General features: G+C 39.5%; 1 protein-coding gene across 1 annotated transcript in view; it reads right to left on the bottom strand.

The window, feature by feature from the left end:
• Window positions 1-16346, bottom strand: part of STK32B (serine/threonine kinase 32B) — a 157485-nt gene that overhangs the window by 41845 nt on the left and 99294 nt on the right. Inside the window, exons 5-6 of the mRNA XM_059470995.1 lie at window positions 8633-8670; window positions 1365-1454 (exon numbers count right to left, since the gene is read on the bottom strand). Of these exons, the coding sequence (XP_059326978.1) occupies window positions 1365-1454; window positions 8633-8670 (128 nt within the window). The remainder of the gene's footprint in view (window positions 1-1364; window positions 1455-8632; window positions 8671-16346) is intronic.

Below are 16346 nucleotides of genomic sequence, written 5' to 3'. Positions count from 1 at the left end.
TGAGAAATTCTGTGAGTGCCTCTGCTAAGGGAAAGGCTGGAGAGTCCCCTCATATCTGATTAAACACAACAGGCTCCGCATGAAAGTAAGACTTTATAAAACTTCAAGAGGGGGAAATAGCTTTCATCACATCTCATACTGTCATCATTGTGAAAATCAGCATAGCATAAGGCATGTCTTATAGAAACTGCTAAGTTTCCTTGGTTCTGGTGCTCAGCAGGTACCATGCTTGAAGTTACTTTGTCTTGTTACACCAAGGTTAAATTGTGGTTTGAATTCCTGGTAATAGAAGCTTGCCAGCAACCATAAAGCCAACTTCCCTAATACAGTTTTGTTTTTTTCTATTTGTCTCATAGTCTAAACATCTCAGGAGAAGCCACACGGAAAGTGGTACTGCCTTACAATCAGAAGTCACTGCAAACTGAAAATTCCTTGTAGAATTGCACTGAAGTTAGAATTCCTCACAAAGTAAAAGATATAAACTAAAGGAGGAAAGCAGCACCAATGAATGTCTGACCATATCTGTCACACACTTAATATTTGGTTTGTTGAAGCTTTGGTGTCCAAACTGTGCAACAGAGAATCCTTACCCATCACTTTTCATCTGAAACAGAGGATTTTTACAGCTCTTAAAGCTTTTCTGTCTTCTTACAGCTCCAAATAAATGCAAGGGTGACTCTTTTGGCTCTTTCTGAATGGTAAAGACTGCAACTGGGGCTTTTGCAGCATCTTTACATTTCCAGGAGGTGAGGAAGGTGCAATGAAGAGAAAGTAAGTTGGTGGATGGTGTGATAGCCTTCATAAAGGAAAGGAGAGAATATTTTGGTACTGTTTCTTCTTGTGAGGTTGATGGATATGGTGGAGATCTGATGAGTGGGGTGGAGGCTTCAGGAGTGAAACAACTACGTGAGCTGAGGTGAGTTTAGACCAGATCCATCAGTGTGAAAAGGTAAAATCTTTTCCATCTCCCATCTTTCCCTTGACCTCCTAATGCTCTGTATGTCATGCACATTTCACCTAAGCAGATATACCATATATTCTTGTGGTGCAAATATATCATATATTCTTGTCTCAAGGTGTGGGGATTTACAGAAAGTAATACACAAATTCTCCTGAATTTGAATTCACAAAACCTAACAGAAACTGACTAGAAGAGTGTAGAGATCAAGCTCCTGTATAAAAGAACATCCAAACAACATCCTTCATCTCTGAAGATTTTCACTGTTGACGCACATATATACTGTCAAAAAAAGAAGTTGATCACATCTATTTTATGCTTTTACAACTTGAAATCCTTTTTCTATATCATTAGTAAGACTTAATATGCAACTTTTCTTACATTTTTAAATGTATTGAGAACTTACCCATGTAGGGTTTTGTGCCAGCCATAGAAGAAGCTTTTTCTGAGCCTTTCACTATGGTTGCTACATTAAAGTCAGTGATATGAACGTGTCCTACAATTACCAAAGTAAAAACAGAAGTTAAAATAGCACATCATACAAATATTCCTCACTTTATCAAACATTTAAGGAATAATGGAAAAAACCATGATTTGAAAGATATGTTACATTAATAGAAACTTAATATTGAATGTTATTCTGAACTAGGAAAAACAATTTGGAAGCACAGTGATGGAATAGTTTTCTTGTCACCCACTCCCTGTCTGTGCTCCTGAACTGTTTTTGCTGATCACCCCTGAATCTTCTCATGCAATGAATAAAGATAAGAAATGGCCCACAAGAACCCATTGAAGCTGGGTTTAGCAAGTTTAACTTGAAGTTTAGCAAGTCCAAGTGTAGGGTACTGGATGGGGGCAATCTCAGACCTGAGCACACATTGGGAGGTATGGTAACTCATTGAGGGCAGCCCTGGGGGGAAGAACTGGGGGTTTCTGGTGGATGAAAACCTGGAAATGCCCCAGCAGTGTGCATTTGCAGAAGGCTGACCCTCTCCTGGACTGCATCAAAGGAGGCACAGCTGTAAAAGCGAAGGGAGACGACCCATCCTTTGATCAGCATCAAACTTCCATTTATTGATCCAACATGCACATTTTATAACCGTGTTAATTAAGTTCATACATATTGCAAAACCCGAGTTCATCATTGGTTACAGATTACACACCAACCCCTCCTTTTATTTTCAATACCTGTGGTTTGTTATTGAGACCAAGGCTTGTTTTTCTCATCCTGTTATGAACAGTTCTCAAGGCCTCTATGTTTGTCACTCTGCTTTCCCATAACTATCCAAGAACAAGATATTTACTTGTTATTAAAAAACAAGGCCTGAGAATTCTGCTGTTTACAGAAACATGCCTGAGAATTTTGTTGTTTACAGGAACAGGCTTGAGAATTTGCTGCTTACAGCTGCCTTTTACTTTTCAATCAGCCGTATATGATTATGGCATGTCTGAACAAAACTCTATAAGCCATGTCTGAGCAAAATTCTCCAACACACAGCCAGCAGGCTGAGGGAGGTGATTTCTCTCTCTCTGCCCTTGAGAGACCCCTCTGGAGGGTGGTGAGACACTGGCCCAGGTTGCCCAGGGGGTTGTGGATGCCCATCCCTGGCAGTGTTCAGGCCAGGCTGGACTGGGCTCTGAGCCCTGGTATGATTGAAGGTGCTCCTGTCCACAGCAGGAGGGTTGGAACATGATGATCTTGAAGGTCCCTTCCAACCAGAACTATTCTGTTATTCTGTAATTCTCCCTGTCTTCTCAGAAGTAACATGCAGAGGCAGATGTGAAGCTGGGTGTGAAATTTGCCTCATCCCCAGCTACAGTCACCCCTCACATCTCAGGTACTTGTGACACTGCCTGCAATTGCATCCACTACAGGTCACCATCAGCCTTTTTTGAGTCTTCTCAGGGAAAAGAGGGAGAGGAGAAAACAAATGGCATTTTTATCACACAATAAGTATAATATTAGATCCACAGTAACAGAAGATGTGCATATAACAGGAGCAGATCCCAAATCATCACTTATTTGACAGCAGGTTGCAAGATGAACAGTAAGTGGCAGAAGTCAGCCTGAGAATGTGCTGCCTGACCAGCCAGACATGATTCAAATTGCACTAATGAGGCTGAATGGCCCAAACCTTCTATTACTCCTTTCCTGGGATAGTTTATGATAAGCATGGGTTCAATAGCTCCACCACTGTGAAGTAATAGCTGTTAATCCTGGTTTGTTATATGCAGGTAAACTGAATAGAAATCCAGCTTGAAAATATGTAAAGCTTTAATTTGACAAGTCTTCTGTTAGGTTTTGCATCTTTGCTCAAGGACTGGTGTTGTGGAGTGATGCAGATGCCATCCTTGCTGTGATTACATCTGACAGTGCCATGGAGGACATGGAACTCCCTTCCCCATCTTAGCTCTGCACTCAGATCAGGATTAATATATCATGTGTTGAGATACACTTCTGAGTGACAAATTTGTGTGGGGTTTTTTTTATCAAGGTCTCAGTCTCATTCACAGAGTGGATCAGGCTTTGGGCATGTTAAGCAAGGGAGGTTTTTAATCATGTTTGCTGCCAGAGATGAGAAGAGTGTAACAATTGACTGATGGATTTTACCCTGGTGCCTGACGGAGGAAGAGCAGTCTCAACAAAATGTCATGCTGCTCCAACAATCTAACCCAGATCCTGCTCAAAGACCACAGGAAAGGTATCAGCCAACCTCTAACTGTGCAGCTGTGCATGTGTGAACTGAAATTCTCAGAGGACCCTAATTTGGTTAGATCTGAGCTGATTTTGAAGGGGGAAATACTTCAGAAGGTACTTCCCACTGCTAAACTTTAAGCTGTTTCTCCAAATGAGAGACACAGTAGAACTCTTCAATGAAATGGTTTGCCCACTTCTCCACAATTTTTTTGAAAATCTTGCCTGGATTTTATTAACACTTTTTTCCTAAGATGCCCAGGCCAGGAAGCCCTCTACACATGGCAGAGAAAAAGTACGAGCCAAGGAAAGGCATCTCTTTATTCAAGGTGGGAAGTGTTAGGCTGCCATGACAAGAATCAGTGCTCACAGCCCAGCTTGACAAAGCAATTCCAAGGTGGTATCCTACTCCCTGCTGGCTGGAGTGTAGCATATTTGCAGTTTATTTCTGCCATCATAAAACACTGTGGCTGAAGGCTTCTTGAAAAATCATAACTGAAAAATAAATAAATCCACCTCATGGCAGTAGTTTAAAGCAATTCTATGTACACTTTAGAATGAAAGGTTGCAAGGATCTTGGTAGCCTAATATTATCTCTCTTTTTTTGACAGATAATAGAAATAGAAATATATATGAAGTTCTGCCACTTAAATGACAGCATTGCAAGTGTTTGCAAGTGATGCTCCATTGGAGTGCCAGTGTCACTGTCCATTGCAAAACATCTACTGCATCACATCCATTCAGACTGATCCAAACAGGTGATTTGCAATGAAAATTGCCTCTCCTGCAGTGCATTATTTTCTCCCCCTTTAATTAGATTTCGTGTAGCAAAATCAAAATAGCACACATGAAATGTTGTATTCATTTTGGGTTTTTTTGTTTAAAATGCCTTTTTGGAAGGTAAAGTATGGATCATGAAGGTAGATTCTGAACACCTCCTCTGCATCCTGCTACCCGTAGAGCAACAGGCAGCTCCTGTGCATGAGGCAGGGCAGAGTTTACTGCTGGAAAAGCTGCCCCTTTGCTTTTCCCCATCACTGAGCTGCTCCACCTACGGCAAGAGAGAGACAGAGAAAACATCTCCCCAGTAGGGAGACACTGAAAAAGCTGAGGGTCTTCTGCTGACAGGAGGGTGCTGAAGGAGTCTTTGAATATCTTCAGTCTGGTGATTGCAAGTTATTATTCATCAAATCCTAGAATTCTAGATGTTTGGGGTTTTTTGTTTTTGTTTTGGGTTTTTGGTTTTGGTTTTTTTTTTTGTTTTTTGTTTTGGTTTTTTTTTAAGAATCTTTTAAAACATATTAAAGAAAACATTTTCTTTCTTAAAGGATGGTAAACTTCTACAATTTGTTGCTCCAGGGGATTGTAAAGGCCAATATCAGCTGCAGCTTCAAGAAGGCAGCTAACTCAGTAACAAGACTTTCTTCACATTCTAAATGGAATATGCAAAGATGCTCTAAAATTCTACCACAAAAAAATTGTGGGTGATAGGCAACACTGATGGCAAAGTGGCAAAAATCATGTTCCAGAAATGTTTCCTCTTGTCACCAGTTGCAACAAAATGCTGGCCAAGGTCTTGGATCTGACCTAGCAGGGAGTCCTTGCTCAGTAAACCAAGCATGGATTTTGCTGAACGAAACCATGTTGGGGAAAGCCTGCCTGAGAGGTGTTCAAACCCTTACAGGCTCTTTGTAAACAGATTGTATTGATGGTGTGGTCACTTAGCAAAAGGCTAAGCCTGGATGCAAAAGTAGAGCCTGTAATTTCTGCAGAACCACCAGCAATGTTAATTTCAACGGTGCTACCAAAGAGCTGTAGGAATAATGTTATCATCTCTTGAAAAAGTCAGTTTATTACTCTGTTTACCACTGCTTGTTTTACTGCATTTAAGAAATTCTATGTCTCTTTGACATCATAGTTAATATATCATGCAAACTTTTAAAGATATTTTTAATTTCTTTGATATTTAGACAAAAATACAACATGGACCAAACTTAGATTCCAGATCTAAGTGCTGTCACTTCAGTTATATTGTTCTAAAGCATTAAAATGAAAGGAATAGAAGAGGAACCAGAATTCTATCACTCAGAGAATTCTAAAATGCTTTTTTCTGTACAATACAGTTGTAATAGCTCCCATGAAACACGAGCCAGTCCCTTCAGCTGTCACTGGAATAATTCTATTTTAGATATATGTTAGCAGAACAGAGAATTACTACTAATATTAGAGATTAGTGTTAGTCATAAGAGGAAGAGCTTTCTGGTAAAGCTGAGAAAAAAACATTAAAAAGGAGCTTTATTGATTGAATTAATTTCCTTAGAGGGTCTGATTCTGGTTCAGAGAATGAACCCTTAAACCATCCCTACTTTCTCTCTCAGAGATTGGATGTGAATTCTCTCCAGGAGACCATGCAATCATCCCCTCACAGGGGCTGAACACCACTTTTAATGGCTGGTTATCCCATTCTCACATACCATTTTGCTTTTCAGGATCATCAAACATTTATTTCCACTGATGCATCAGAACATGTGATCAGCAGTGCTGAGATTTGGCTTTGATGAAAAGGATAGGGAAAAATTCAGGATTCATCTGCCAGAATGATTTTGAATAGGTTGTATATGTTTTTGTGTGATGGGTTTTTATTTTTTTTTCTTTTTAATTTGTAAATTAGATTGATTACTTTTAAGAAAAATCTTTTGTTTTCATTACTTGTGTACTCCTGAGGTATGTCCCCTAAGCCCTACAGATAAATTGCAGTGAACCTAGTTTTACTGAGCACAAATATCTATAATATGTATTCTTGGTATATGCTATGAAAGTTAGTCAATTTGACTGCTTGGAGATGTAAAGTAATGTGAATGGTGTAACCCTAAATTTTTACTTCAGCCAGAATAGGTTTCTTCAGTGAGGCCAAAGAAATCTGAGTCACTGAGACAAAGTCTCAGTCAGAAATGTTGTGCATATCCAATTACTTGATACTTTGTGTAAGCATAATTTGTTTAATGAACTGTAAGAAAGGCCTAGGGGTAAAGTCAAGCACATAGGAAACTGTTGCCATCTTAGAGGCCACAGGCTAAAATAAAGTTCCTTCCTGTACACCTGGTTAGGCTCATGTTAGGTGAATTTGTTACGCTTACTCTGCAGCCAAATATATTTGTGGTGCATAAATTCAGCATATTTTTCCATTGAGTGAAATCTGATGATTTTGTTAAAATGACATTGCTACGTTGCAGCTTAATCAGAGCTGTTAAAGACTTCAAGAATAGCTTTCTTCTTGCAGAAGAGCTTCACTTCTGTAAGGTAAGCCCGAGGTAATTAGCATGGAACAGACACTGTCCACATTAGTGAGTTGAAGTGTATAGACCCTTTACAGGCTTAAGGGAATTCCTTCCCCAAATGTGTGAGAGCTCTTTGAACCTGTTTGAACCCATGAATTGATAAATTCTGCTGACCAAGACTGGTGCGCTTGTCTGGAGAGGTCTGTTCTTTCACCCCTTGTCTGCAGGTGTGCAATGAGGGAGCAGCACTCTGCTGCTCTGCAGAAGAGAGGCCATCCCCCCCAAAATTTCCAAGCTGCCTGCGGATAACTTTGTTGCTGAATAGTTTGTAATCACAAAAAATCCCCTTCATTTTGCATCAAGTGCTCACTCTGGTGTAGGTTCTTCTTTGTGATGCCTGAGTTCCCATAGGAAAGCTCTCACAAGAGAGTTTGTTTTTTAGCCACAAGAGGCTGGTTTGGTGCACTAATTGACCTTGATGAGGGGCAGGGAGAGATAAAGGTGACTGTGCTTCCAAGGCTGTCAATCAGAGATTTAACATACTCATACTCATTTTGTTTTGCTGTTGACATCTTTAATTTACCAGGACTTAAAGGCAAGATATTTCTATTTCATGCTTGTTTGCTGATACCAGAGTCTTGGGAACATTAGCACTTATGGGTCTGAAGCATTAAATTGCTGAAGTTCTAGATGGTTTAAAACTCCAGTATCACTTAGCTTTATTAGCTTTTGTGTTCCCAGGAACAAACATCATCTATGCTGAATGTTACTTTAATCAACTTTTACTTGTGTACCCAGCAGCTCTACAACAGATTTTGAAACATAATGCCATCATTGGCATAATTTCAATATTATATTTTCTCAGAGGTTTTCTGCTTTTAATCAGTTTTGGAAGTAAACTTTCCCACAGTAGCAAGCACACATCTCCTTTTTCTAGCTAGGCTTTTTCCTCTATGTATTTCTGTTCTAACTGATACAAGATCAGTGCCCTCTTTACCTACATTTCTCATGTTTTCCCTATAAACTGTTGCAAGAAGATATATGACATTTTAACTAAATACTTCTTGGAGAGAGTATATGTTTAAAATTTAAGTTTAAAAGAATCAGCTGCTTTTCTTTCATACCATATCTTTTATTTTTACGAACCTGGAATTAGTAGTAAAAGTTCAAAGCTATTTATTCTTGTCTATTCCTTTTCATGCTATTTAAGCCAGAGCTATATGTGTGGAGAGAAACTTTGCAGTCAAATTTCCAAAATCCCTATCTAGATTCTAGAAAGATAATTTTAGAAATCCACATGAGAAATAATTTGCTATGTAGAATTTCTTAGCCCTTCAGAAGTTCTAAAAGAGAAGATAAAGTACTTGGTACTGTTCTATTGGCAAGCACCTTAAAAGGGGTTATGATGATCCACATAATCCTGTTAATAAAATACAAATTTCTTTTTACTAAATGTCCCTGCTTATCTCAATTCGTATTGAATTCCTTTGAATTCAGACCTTGAAAATTTCTGATCTGCATGTTTCTTTGGCAATGGGAGGGAAAACTACAAAATCTACAAGGTGGTCTGGGGGAGTTTTTTGAGAAAGCCCAGATTTAGGTAGGAATTCAACATTGGAGGTTGATTTACGAAGTGTGTCATGAGCATGCCACTGAGATCTCAGGAATTAGAGATTTTGAGGGAAAGCAATACTCACTTACCATGTTCATCCAGCAGTATATTGTCAGGTTTGATGTCCCTGGAAAATAAGGAAAGGAAAACATTACATTTTGTACCCAAAGAAAATCTGCAATTTTAAAGTTTTCCCCATTTGGGTGTGAGGACTAAATCACTTAAATCATTACAAACCCAATGAAAACCATATAATACATAAAGGCAAATGATTTTTATCTACATATTTTTGCTTCCCTGAGAAAACATGCATACTAAAGAGTCTCTCTGGGTTTCCATTTATTGTAGTTTTGTTTTCATATGTTTAGCATTGACATGGGTCTGGTTTTTAAGACTGTGTGCTTTGTTCTTTATAGCAGCAGTAAAATGAGAAGGCAGACTTGCATCTAGAAGGTGCCCGATTGCTTCAGGGACTCCACATTTGACAGAAATAATTTAATTGGAAGCATAGGTGGTTTACCCCGTCTGCCAGACCCTGCTAATCTGCCATGCATCCTCACTCACACACAGCAGAGCCCTGTGATCTGTCTTGTGCTAATTGAGTATGTCCAGCAGCCCTGCTGTCACTCCCAGATCCCCACTTGGCTGTCTGTGACCAAATACCATGCTGGGGAAAGGAGCAGGGATAAGGGAAAGTGGAGATTATGACAGGCTAAAGCATCAGCTCAACTCTGCCATTCTTGGCACAAGAGAACAATATGCCCTAGAGAGTTGCACTTTCACGATTATTTTCTGTTCACCCAAATTCATGCTGCTGTGAGGAGGGATGGAAACAACTTTTCCCCACCACTTTCAGGCATTCCCTTTCTCTTTCCTTGGCCCAGAATTACTGCCACTGGTGTGGAGCTGCTCAGGGAAAATTCATGTCTTGGCTTTGTTGGCCAGAATGGCCCTGGTGAGGCTCAGCTGGGGCTGGGTGAGCCTGATGGGACAGTGCTGGGTGGCACTGCCTCGTCACTGGCACTTGGGGTGAGCCTGATGGGACAGTGCTGGGTGGCACTGCCTCGTCACTGGCACTTGGGGTGAGCCTGATGGACAGTGCTGGGTGGCACTGCCTCGTCACTGGCACTTGGGGTGAGCCCGATGGGACAGTGCTGGGTGGCACTGCCTCGTCACTGGCACTTGGGGTGAGCCTGATGGGACAGTGCTGGGTGGCACTGCCTCGTCACTGGCACTTGGGGTGAGCCCGATGGGACAGTGCTGGGTGGCACTGCCTCGTCACTGGCAGCCAGCACTTCATGCAGGTTTGAAACCCTTTGTTCTCAGTGAAGCATTGCCAGAGTGGCACAGCAACAGCTGAGCAACTTGAGCAACATTTTTGGCCCTTGGGCTGAACTTTCCACTTAACCTCAAAAGGCAAGGAACCGTAAATTGGCAAAATAAGCTGTTGAATGTCTGCAAATGGACTGCAAACACTCCCACCTCTGTAATCTCTTTTAGATAAGAGATGGCTTGATTATTCCAATTTAAACATTTCTTAGGAAAGTTTTTTCCCCAATGTGCCCATAAATGAAATAATCAAAAAAGTGAAGTGTCACAAAAGGAAAATGTGTTGCACCATATTTTTTTTTTCTAAATATAAAGTAGAAGGACTTCTAAAATCAACATTACACAGGAATAAGATAGCAAAAGCAATTACAATATATTTATTGATTGCATGATATGAACTCAGACATCATCTAAGTTTCACATCTTTATTGACAGAAGAAGGAAACCTACAGTTTCCTTAGCATTCTGGATTCCATGCTTTCTAGCCCTTGCTGAGATTCATATGAAATCATGAAGTATTGTAAAATTATTTTTATAATTTGTGTAGTGGAAGCTGAGGAAACGGTATGAATAAGAAATTAGTTTGAATATTCTCTGCATATTTGTAAATAATGTAGAATGCATATATATATGCATATATAAGTCTGTGTAAGAACAGGATCTCATTATGAAGAACTATCTGGCATGGAAATTTAAAGTTATACCAATATTTCAGTGTGAAATACTGGCTACATATAATTGTCTGATTCAGCAGCAGTTCTGGCTATTTGTGTAATAAAAAGAACATCAGTCCTAGAGCCTATTTCACCCAAAATCTTCCAGACTCTGAGTTCTCTTTCCTTTCCCCTGTAATCACTTGGCATATCATTTGCAAGACTATAATCTTTCCTTCCCTGATTTCATATGGGTGAAGTTGTGAGAAAAACTGTAGGGATAAATATATTTGTTTATATTATGAAACATGTCTGTGTTTTGTTTAAAATTGGAATTTTGTATTTTGTTGAATTTGGTTAAATTAGCATAGGAGGTCCTATGCAATTCTAGATGTAATGTTTTATCTAATCTCTCAAGTGATGAGAGGGTTTTTGAAGGAGTTACTGCTCAGATGCTTTCTATATTTTCCAGTGGCAATTTTGTCTTTGGTTTCTGATAACAGTTTTGTGATAAGAGCTGGAATTGTGATTTCCTGTTGAATAGTCTTTGTGGTTGATTCATGACTTGAAAATACAGCAATAACTTTCCATGGAAGTAAGTAAGTAAGTAAGTAAGTAATAGTTTTGACAGCTGAATTGAATATTTTAAACTTTGCCTTCCCAAATTTTAGCAAGCACAAACTGACTCTGCACTTCTCATGTGGGTAAAAAGATTGGAGTCATACACATGTACATTTGGGTCTTCTTGTGGCTTCCTGAAATCAGTGATACATTCAACAGCACTTCAAACTCTTTTCCCCAGTTTAAGAAAATGAAGAATTAGAATTGTACAGTGATTAGCATTTCACAGAATCACAGAATCACAGAAGTTCAAGACTGGAAGAGACCTATAAGATCATCAAGTCCAGTCCACCAAGAACAAAACTGATCAAAAGGATAAATTCATCTTTATGAGCTACTGCCATGTGTATGACAATACAGCACCCAAAGATTGCTCATTACAGGACAGTGCCTTTTTTGTCATTTTTTTTAAAGAAGATCAGTTCAAACAATATGAATATCTGCTATGGTATTTCATCATTAAACAGTCTATACATTTTTATAGCCATCAGAAAAGACATTGACAAATCCACTTGACAACTGTATGTATCATCAAATATATTCTTCATTCAGTTGGTGTCCGTAATGTTCAGAAAGTTCAGTGGTAAAATTAGATCCGTGCTTACCCTTCCATGACTAATTCAGGCAGAGGCTGATACTTGATACAGATGTGCACAAACCACAAAGCCTTTCCCACCTGAGGGATGTTCCTCACTGTTGGCTTTGCTCATTTTGCTCAGGGGCAGGCTGTAACTGGGGGCAGGCACCACAGGGCGTATGGCCTTGCACACAGCAGCACAACCCCTCACTCCCTGAGGCAACCTGCTGGACTCACAGCCCTGCCTCAGACCTCAAACAGGGTATTTTAAACTGGTCTAACAGCGAGTGAAAGTCCTGGGCTATTTTAAGCCAGAAGGTAAACAAGTTTATTAAGTCAGACACTGCTGCTCTGGGGTCACGCTGGGAGATGCGTGAGGTGCGCCGATTCACGAGGCGGGTGAGGACAAGCACAGGGTCACTGTGCACACAGAGTGTCACCATGCACACACGGAGTGTCACTGCGCACACAGAGTGAGTGTCACCGTGCACACAGAGTGTCACCATGTACACAGTGTCACGGTGCACACACAGAGTGTCACTGTGCACACAGAGTGTCACTGCGCACACAGAGTGTCACCATGTACACAGTGTCACCCTGCACACACAGTGTCACGGTGCACACACAGTGTCACCATGCACACAGAGTGCCACCATGCACACAGAGTGCTACCATGCACACAGGGTCACCATGCACACAGAGTGTCACCATGCACACACAGTGTCACTATGCACACAGTGTCACCATGCACACACAGGGTGTCACCCTGCACACAAAGTGTGCCTTCCAGCAGCTCCCTGCTGCATGATTGGCCCCAGTTTGCAGCGAGCACCAAAAGCTCTGCTCTCCAGAGGCAGCTTGTTGAGAGCTCTAAAGAGTGCAGAGGAGCAGGGGCACTGCTCTGCCCTTGCACTGAGCACTGCGAGCTGGGAGCAGGGCACAGAAGGTTCAGTGGGGTCCAGGGAAAGACTTGGCAGGCCAGGTGCATCACAAGTTACTGGATGTATTCAGGACTGAGGTCTTCTGGACTCTGTTATATTTAATTTCTCTAGATAAATACTCTAATTAAATTCACTAAACCACTGTTTTAGTGAATTTAAAAGATAAATCCTCTTTAGTTAAGCAGTTTAAATTCAAACATACTGTGTAAGTGAAATTTTGGTTTGATTACACATCAATTTTCCTGAAAAAAATTCCCATTAGCAAGATGTTTAAACAGCAGGATGCGAAATGCAGCACCTTCACTTTAGGATTTCCCTGTTACACATATCCCTAGTTAAGAGAATTAATTGAAACACTCATTTCATAATCCAAGTACTTTGAACCAGCTCATAGGAGAAATTGAAGGACTTTTGCAAGGATCACATTCACCATAGCTTGGATTCAGACATGCCCTGGGCTTCTCTCTCACCATTCATCAAACAATGACCAGCAGAGCTATGGAAGCATCCTTGACACTGATCTCAAAAATACAACTTTGTCTGTCTGTATCACTACTACTCCAACTCCTTTTGTATGGAGAAATATCAGAGCCACATAGAAATGAGAGTGGAGAAACCTTCAAAGTGTTTTGCTCAGTGACAGGACAAGGCATAAGTAACATCAAAACTGGCTCAAGAAACTCAAAGGTGCGAACAATATAGAAAAAAAGATAAAAATCCCACCATTTAATTGCCATTTCTTGATATTGCCCATGAAAGCGTTTCTAGATTTCTTCAATTGCCTTAGCTACAAATAGCAAAATAAAACTGCCTGAAGGATGGAAGTTGAGTTAGAAGATGCTGCATATAATTTCCAAGTAGGAAAGAATGATTAATAATCTACTTGTATCTTTTATAACATCTAGACTCTGTGTGCATCCCATGTGCTTGATGATTTTCTCTCTGCATGGAGTAAAACCATGCACATGGCTCAATTCATGTTCACTGAATCTGCTAGTCAGAATATCCTCCCTGGAAAGGCTCACAACGGTTATAAAGGACTTGGGTTCAAGAATCTGCAGTCTTAATTACCTTTTCCATCAGTTTCCTTTTGATGTTATGAAGTAGAAGTGGGTTTCTAAGTCAAGAGGTGGAGAAGTCATGCAGACTTCATCCTTGTTGGTTTTCAAGACCTGACTGGATAAATCCCAAATAACCTGTTCTGATCTGAAGGCTGACCCTGCTTTGGGAAAATCATTATGCCAGAGGTGTCTGGAGGTCTCTTCCACTCTGAATTAGTCTGAGTCTATGAAAAATAATGTATCCAAGTTCAAAGACTGTCTTACTTCTCCTCCTTTTGACTACTAGGAAGTTCATGAAAAATTGAAGAAAGCGGTGAGAAAACTGCATATGGGGAATTTAGTGAGTCTTTGATATAGTCCATAACAGCTGGCAGCTAGTGAGAGCTTTCACCTCTTAAATTCTATCATGGGGCTTGAATGCTCATGAAGAAAATGGTAGGAATAAATAGCCTATCTTCATCCTGAAATGAGGTTAAAATTGAAATGCCCGGCAGTTCATCACTGGAGAGGTGTAACACAGTATTTATTATCTATGTAAGTGGTAAAAGAATGAGGATTATATCACCTAAAGACGATTCTGAGAAATCTCAGTAGGAATGACTAAATCTAGATGACTGCATTGTTAGTGTCAGATAAAATGACGGGAATTATATATATATATATATATATATATATATATATATATATATATATATATATATACATCAAAAGAAGAATCTGAATTGCTCATTTGAATTAATGACCATAAATAACCTTCCAGAGGTCACACTTTCGTGTTCCTTATTAGATTAAATAATTATAATAAAAAGACTGAAAAACATGGGATGATGCCACTTGCTCTAAAGCTTGAAATTCAATACAATCTCAAAAAAAGTTTCATGTGATGTGATCAGTCAGGGCTTCATAACTTTTTGTCTCTGTTTTTACTGACTGGACTTGAAATATCCATCTACAAAAGAAAGGAGTACCTCTGGTGAATTCAACCATTATTTGCCCATTTTTCTCAAGAAAACATTGACGGCTGGTTCAGTGGCTACCACCTCACATTGAAAACAACTAACTTTGGGTAGGTTACAGAAAATTATTTTTAAAAGGTACTATGCAGTAATTTTAAATAACATCAGTCCTTCTGGTTATACAATTTCTTAGGATCTGTAAGAAAACAGACAAAAAAGAAAAGATCTAAGGCTAAACAAAAAAATTCCTTGTGAATAAAGAACAAATAGGTTTGATTTCTTAGTCAGCAGCAGAGACCTGTAAGGTGCGATGAGACAAATAATAGTATCTACATGGTCAAAAAAACTTCTCTATTTGCTTTTGGAACATGAATGTGATTCATATTCCATAAAACCAAGGTAAGATAAACAAACATTGTTTTATTTTTACAATAGAGAATTAAACTCAAGTTGATTACTACAAGACATAATTTCATAAAATTCTTCTGATGTGAATAACAGAACTACCAGCTAGAGATATTTCAGCTAAGATTAATCTAATTGATTGAGGAAAGCACTTCTACACCAAATGCAGACACGTCTACCTCCTCCTCCAGGGCAATGGTGATGCCTCGAGCCCATGGACAGCCAAACTCCATGGGTCACAAGACATGTTTGTCTCAGTCTGGGTGTAGTGACCCAAAATTCACGTGTGAATCACTGAAAATTCATTGGCTGGCAGTGAAGGCAACCCATGTCCTTGCAGAACACTAAGGGTTTATTTTCTCAAAGATAGCTTCAACACATCACAGAGAAATCAAATTAGATGGATTTTGCATTCTCATAAGGATGCAAAAGAAGGATTAGGATTCAAACAAAGGGTAAGGATTCAGACAAAGGCCCTTGAGGTCAGTGGAAGGATTACACTGGCTTCAGCCAACATTGTTTCCACTCTATACAAGATTTTCTAGTACATTTTTCTCTTTAGTGCTAACAACTGAACTGTTGTGTAGGATAAACCTTAAAGTATTGAGTTAAAGGTTTTCTCTTTATCATGCAGTTTGTGTCCGATGATAACATTTTTTTCCTTAAATAGAAATAGGCATTAAGATTAATACTAGGTGCATAGCAGTTCTCAACAGCCATAAAAAGGGCAATGAGTTGGGAAATATAAGCTTCAGCTATGGATTATTTGAGTTCACATGAGACATCTCGATCAGAGCATGAAGTGAACCATATAATGTGTGATAAAGGGTTTTCTCCTAGTTATGGAAAGAAATGTAAACAAATTCTGATTTTCACAGAGAGGCACCTTATTTCCTTCCTATTTTTTTATTACACTCACAAATAATACCAATATCCAAGGCATACAGCTCATAAAAGAAGTGACTGCATAGATATTGAGGTTTTCTGTAGCTGAATTTATTGACACTTTGGAGAAAGGAAAATTCAATATATAGTAGCTACTGTACACCCAGAGATTAATTTTTCCTAACATGTTTTGCTTCAGTGAGGGTAGCCCAGAACTGAGGTATCTTCCAGAGCTGAACTGTGCAGGGCACCTACCAGGAGGACTTGCTCAAGAAAAAGCCTTAATGAAATGAGATGAATCTTTTATTCCCTTTGTCAACACCTCATCACTCATTTATCTTTTTATTTTTCTGTCCTGACCAACATTGTTCCTAG

Source organism: Ammospiza nelsoni, chromosome 4 (assembly GCF_027579445.1).
Source record: "Ammospiza nelsoni isolate bAmmNel1 chromosome 4, bAmmNel1.pri, whole genome shotgun sequence".
NCBI lineage: Eukaryota > Metazoa > Chordata > Aves > Passeriformes > Passerellidae > Ammospiza > Ammospiza nelsoni.
Note: the sequence above shows the minus strand (reverse complement) of the source record. Positions and strands in the feature narration are given on the sequence as shown.